This window comes from Chiloscyllium punctatum, chromosome 32 (genome assembly GCF_047496795.1).
Source record: "Chiloscyllium punctatum isolate Juve2018m chromosome 32, sChiPun1.3, whole genome shotgun sequence".
NCBI classification, from domain to species: domain Eukaryota; kingdom Metazoa; phylum Chordata; class Chondrichthyes; order Orectolobiformes; family Hemiscylliidae; genus Chiloscyllium; species Chiloscyllium punctatum.
In genome coordinates this window covers 43,919,857-43,925,918 of record NC_092770.1, presented here as the reverse complement: position 1 = coordinate 43,925,918, position 6,062 = coordinate 43,919,857, and the positions used below count along the sequence as shown (strand labels likewise).

Here is a 6,062-nt window from a genome sequence, read left to right as displayed (position 1 = left end):
AGGAAGTGACTTCACCACAGGAAATAACATCACCAACCCAAAGAAACCTAAACATATAAATAGAAAGCAGGAATTTTCAGCATTGCTTCACCTGAGGCCCACTGAAGATGTTACCTAGTAGGGTAATGAAACTTCTGGAAATGAACCTTCCAGCTCAGTGAGCAAACCTACATCCATTATAAGAACTATTCCAGAGATCCCACATAAGATAGGCAATGTTCTGCTAAGCCTTTATTTATTTGACTTGTTTATTTGTATTAAACCTGGTTAGATTTAAAAACTCACTAACTGTTCATCAATCAATTGCTTTGCTTATCATTCTTATATATTGAGATTAACTGATATTGATAGTAAAAGTTGAGTAAAATCTTATATCTTCATTATCTGATGTGTTCCTGTCCTCATTTCACTTTTCATTTGTACGCTGATTTTGTATGTTTGTATGACATGAGCACTGCAGACTTTCCTCTCCAGGGTTTGAGTTTCAGGGTACATAGAACAAAGATCTCTTTGCTACTGTAAATTGGGATGATCTGAATCTGGTTCTTACAGGTGCAAATTTTACAGTAAAGTTGTATAAATAACATGGAATTATTGCGAAAGTCGATGTTCACCTCAGTTGTACTTTCGTTGATATGCAATTGTTTTATTTCTTGATGGTCACAAGCAAGAAGCCATTGGAGTGGTTGATTTTAAACATTAAACAAAAGAATACAAGTATAAAATAACAAGTGAACTCAATCAAAGTATTTTTTCCAAAGCTATGACAGTACCATTTATAATCTTGTAGGAATGATACTTTAACCCTCATCCCAATATATTCTCTAAATCTTCTCCGACGTATCATTCTTCTTTGTTACAATATAAACCAAACACCAGTGTCTGGGAATAATAAATTGAAGATATTTGGCAAAGTCCAATGTGAGAATGGTCTGTTTAAGAGTTTACACAGTGTTGTTAAAATGGAGTTTCTTTAAAGATTTCCTGAGTATTCTCTTCTGCTCTTTCATCAGGGGGTCTTGGTTGTGGGCAAAAGGGGAAGTATCTTCTCCAGGCTCCAGTGCAACATTTTGTGCCAATACCGAAAGGTAAATTGTAGCAGCCACTCTCATTTATTCCTTTGTCATCATCCTCATGGAAGGTATTTTCCCTCCATGCAATTAACCCACGTTCTTTCTCTGTACCTGTAAAACATCAGTAATCACTTCTGACTTCTGTCTTTGTCTGCCTATGAATTGCCTTATCTTCTACTGGAAATGACTCCCATTGAGCTGTGTTTATCCACCTTGCAATGTACAAAGTAAATAATTGAGTGTAACATAATGTGGATCATCCCCAGAGATAAAACAAAGCACTACATAAATGCACGTTTTTTTTTTGTTCTTCATTCTAAAGTCAGATTCAAATCTCTTGGGTTACTCAACTATCATCCAAATGAAGCATGGATCTCCCAGGAATTGCTGTTAGCAGCCAAGGGATTTTAATATTTAAGTTGCAGTAGTTAGCAAAAGATGAGGCTTGTTAAAGGTGCTATCAATAAGGGAGCCTAGTTATTTTGTGCAAAGCCAGGAGATTTTGGCTGGCATTATGGATGGGTAGCAGTAGCAAAGTAGAATATCGGACCTAGTCTTCCCAATTAGTATAAACTCAGTGATTTGTACTACTGTTGGTTATAAGGGGGATCAATGTTACCAGCATTACTGATAATTATCAGTGCATTTTCAGTAAGTTATTTAGTTGCTGATGGAATCAAAGTTCCTCTACCTCTGGTTTCTTCTTTGCAATTCTCAGCTTTTCTTTGTTATTTTCTCACTGCTGGCTTTCTGGTTCTTGAACCCATGAGCAATGGCGTGAACTACAAGGTCCAACTTTTATAAAGTAAATTCAATAATATTTTCAGCCATCCCCTGGTCAGAATGTCACATGATAATCAGATTTAGCAATCTTAACAGTATCAGTAGTGTTGAAAAGATTAATAATGGTTTCTCTGGTAATTCTATTTTGCACTAAGAAATAAGCAAGTCTTTCTAGGACATATGAAGAATACTGTAGCAGAATGGCAAGAAGGAGAAAAGGCTTACCTGGTAGAGTATTATCCAGAAAAAATCCAAAAAATCCTCCAACAAACATACTGGTTGTTAAAAGGACACGGATCATTTGATCTAGTGGAAGTACTCCTGTGAAACAGAACATTTCTTTAGCTTTCTATCAGTGTTAACATTCCTCCAGATTCCATTAAGTATACAGCACTAATTTAAAAATTCTAATTGCTTTTGTATTAACTGGAAAAGCATTAAAGAGGCAGAGAGCCAGGAGAAAGATAGAGTCACCAAAATTAGGGTGGTTCAAACATAGAGAAATAATTGAGACCAAATACTTCCTGAGTAGAACAAAGTTCAGTGTGCAGCACATTCAAATATTTACTCTGGAATTTGGATTCACATCCATCTGTTAGTTGTAAAAGGCCTTTTCAGGAGTGTGGAGAGTTTGAATCTAGATTCACCTAGATAGGAACCTACACCACTTCCAAACTAACACTTAGTGCTAAACTTTTAATTTAGATAAATGTGAGGTGCTGCATTTTGGGAAAGCAAATCTTAGCAGGACTTATGCACTTAATGGTAAGGTCCTAGGGAGTGTTGCTGAACAAAGAGACCTTGGGGTGTAGGTTCATAGCTCTTTGAAAGTGGAGTCACAGGTCAGTAGGATAGTGAAGAAGGTGTTTGGTATGCCTTCCTTTATTAGTCAGAGTACTGAGTACAGGAGTTGGGAGGTCATGTTGTGGCTGTACAGGACATTGGTTAGGCCACTGTTGGAATATTATGTGCAATTCTGGTCTCCTTCCTATCGGAAAGATGTTGTGAAACTTGAAAGGGTTCAGAAAAGATTTACAAGGGTGTTGCCACGGTTGGAAGATTTGAGCTATAGGGAGAGGTTGAATAGGCCAGGGCTATTTTCCCTGGAGCGTCAGAGACTAAGGGATGACCTTATAGAGGTTTATAAAATCATGAGAGATATGGATAGGATAAATAGACAAAGTCTTTTCCCTGGGGTGGGGGGAGTCCAGAACTAGAGGGCATAGGTTTAGGGTGAGAGGGGAAAGATATAAAAGAGACCTAAGGGGCAACGTTTTCACACAGAGGGTGGTACGTGTATGGAATGAGCTGCTAGAGGAAGTGGTGGAGGCTGGTACAATTGCAACATTCAAAAGGCATCTGGATGGGTATGTGAATAGGAAGGGTTTGGAGGGATATGGGCCAGTGGGACTAGATTGGGTTGGGATGTTTGGTTGGACTGAAGGGTCTGTTTCTGTGCTGTACATCTCTATGACTCTATGCAATCTTACTCAGAGGCCACAAAATGACTGATTTAAGAAGTGAAAATGTTTAAGTGTAGTTCTGAATGTGGATCAAGTGTTGTTGGTCCAGCAGTATTGGTCTGCAGCTAGTTGTTTTACAAAACACCTATATAGTGTTTCATGCAGACAAGGGGAAATAGGAAACCTGTCTCAATGCCCAACTGTGATTTTTTTTTACCCTTGATGAACAAATAAATAATATAGTGGGTACACAAAGGAAGTTTAATAAAGTCAATCCAGAAAATTCTTGTGTGCATCCTTTCCTTCCCCAGGATCAGAACACCAATGAAGGAAAAATAACGTATTGCAAGGATAAGACAGTTTCCTGTATTATGCCTACACAACACAATACTTCTGCCCGAACACCAAAGTGTGAAAGGTACTCCAGTTTCTTCCGTCTGCTCACCTAGTTATTCCTTAATCTAGGTATATATTTGAAGTAATAAGCTGATTTCCTACCTGTTTGAATAGCAAGTGGGTGTTTGTTCATCCAGTTGGGAATGACCATGCCAGAAAACATGGAAAATCCAAAAATAAATATATTTCTTGATGAATTCATATCAGCAAACTAAAAGGAGAGTAAATATAACTGCAATCAGCAAGAGTAGGAGGGTGAAAATGTTGCTTGACTCTTCATGCTTTCAGATAGATGTTCATAATTTGCTATTCTGAATTTGCCTTGAACTTTAAATTAGGAACATCGTGGCAGGATGAAGCAATTCAGCCCATCGAGCCTGTTGTGCTGTTCACTACAATCTTGGCTGTTCACCCACTTCAATGCCTTTTCCCCCACAATATCTCCATACCTGCAATATCATTGACGTTGAGCAATCTGTCAATCTCCACTTTACATATAATTACTGAATTTCCACAGCTCTCTGGGATAGACCATTTCAAATAGTAAAAAATATTTCTCTTCATCTTGATCCAAAATTATACCCTTGGTTCTAGACCCCCCCAACCAGGGAAACACCTTAACTGCATCTACCCTGTCTATCCCTTAAGTATTTTGTATTCTTTAATGAGATCATTTCTTATTTCTCAAAATTTAAAGAATCCAGGCCCAGTTTACTGAATTTCTCTTTGTTGGACAATTTTGCCATCCCAGGAACAAGTCTGTGAATCTTTGCTGCACTTGTCTATGGCAATAGTATCCCTCCTAAGCTATATAGAAGATAGAAGAGTACAACACAGTATAGGTCTTCTGGCTATCTATGTTATTGCCGACCTTTTGTTCTACTTTTAAGATGAAACTAACCTACAGACCCTAGATTTTACTATGTGCCTATCCAAGAGTCGTTTAAATATCCTTAATGTATCTGACTACCACCACGGTTAGCAATGCATTCTACGCACCCACACACTGTGTAAAGAACCTACATCTGACATCTCCCCTAAACCTTCTTCCAAGCACCTTAAAATTATGCCCCCTCATGATAGCCATTTCCAGCTGAGAAAAAGTCTCTGGCTATCCACTCTATCTATGCTTCACATCATCTTGTACACTCTTATCAAGTCACCTCTCATCCTTCTCTTCAATGAGAAAAGCCCTAATTCCCTCAACCTTTCTTCATAAGACTTGCCCTCCAATCCAGGCTGCATCCTGGTAAATCTCCTCTGCACCCTGTCTAAAGCTTCCACATTCTTCGTATAATGAGGCAATCAGAATTGAACACAATATTCCAACTTTGATCCAGCCAGGGCTTTATAGAGCTGCAGCATAACCTCGTGGCTCTTAAACTCAATCCCCCTGCTAATGAAAGCCAACACACCATACACAATTCTGTAGCCAGACAGCCAAATGTCCTTGTATCCCATGCTTCCTTACTTGCTGAATGAGCCAACCATGGGAAACCTTATCAAACGCCTTGCTAAAATCCATATACACCACATCCACTGCTCTACCTTCATCACTGTATTTTGTCACATCCTCAAAGAATTCAGTAAGGCTTGTAAGACATGACCTGCCCCTCGCAAAGCCAGGCTGACTATCTCTAATCAAGCTATGGTTTTCCAAGTAATCATAAATCTTGTCTCTCAGAATCCTCTCCAATAATTTGCCCACCACTGTCGTAAGTCTGACTGGTCTGTAATTCCCAGGATTCTCCCTATTCCCTTTCTTGAACAAGGGAATAACATTTGCCACCCTCCAATCATCTGGCACTACTCCAGTAGTCAGTGAGGATGCAAAGATCATCGCCAAAGGTGCAGCAATCTCTTCCCTTGCTTCCTGTAGTAACCTTGGGTATATCCAGTCTGGCCTAGGGAACTTATCTATCCTCATGTTTTTCAAAAATTCCCAGCACATCCTCCTCCTTAACATCAACCTGTTCAAGCAAATCAACCTCTTTCATGCTGTCCTTACAAATGACAAGGTTCCTCTCACTAGTGAATAGTGAAGCAAAGTATTCATTTAAGGACCTCCCCTACCTCCTCCGACTCCAGGAATAGTGAAGGGGACTTTTGCCTGATTACCCCTATCCTGACTCTGGCCATCTTCTTGTTCCTCACATGAGTGAAAAGCCCCTTGGGGTTTTCCTTAATCCTATGCGCCCTGCTTGCTCTTGTAAGTCCATTCTTCAGTTCCTTCCTGACTATCTTGAACTCTCTAAAGCCCTGTCTGATCCTTGCTTCCTCAGCCTTAAGTTACCTTCCTTTTCCTCTTGACTAGATGTTCCACATCCCTTATTACCCAAGGTTCCTT

The 6,062-nt window shown here is 39.3% G+C and overlaps 1 protein-coding gene across 2 annotated transcripts in view; it reads right to left on the bottom strand.

Moving 5' to 3' along the window:
* Positions 1 to 665: 665 nt before the first annotated feature.
* slc23a4 (solute carrier family 23 member 4) overlaps positions 666 to 6,062 on the bottom strand; it is a 37,705-nt gene continuing 32,308 nt past the window's right edge. For both annotated transcript variants that reach the window (XM_072552219.1, XM_072552218.1), the window contains 3 exons: positions 3,818 to 3,926; positions 2,082 to 2,177; positions 666 to 1,184 (listed from right to left, as the gene is read on the bottom strand). In XM_072552219.1, coding sequence (XP_072408320.1) covers positions 958 to 1,184; positions 2,082 to 2,177; positions 3,818 to 3,926 — 432 coding nt within the window. In that variant the 3' untranslated portion in view covers positions 666 to 957. The remainder of the gene's footprint in view (positions 1,185 to 2,081; positions 2,178 to 3,817; positions 3,927 to 6,062) is intronic.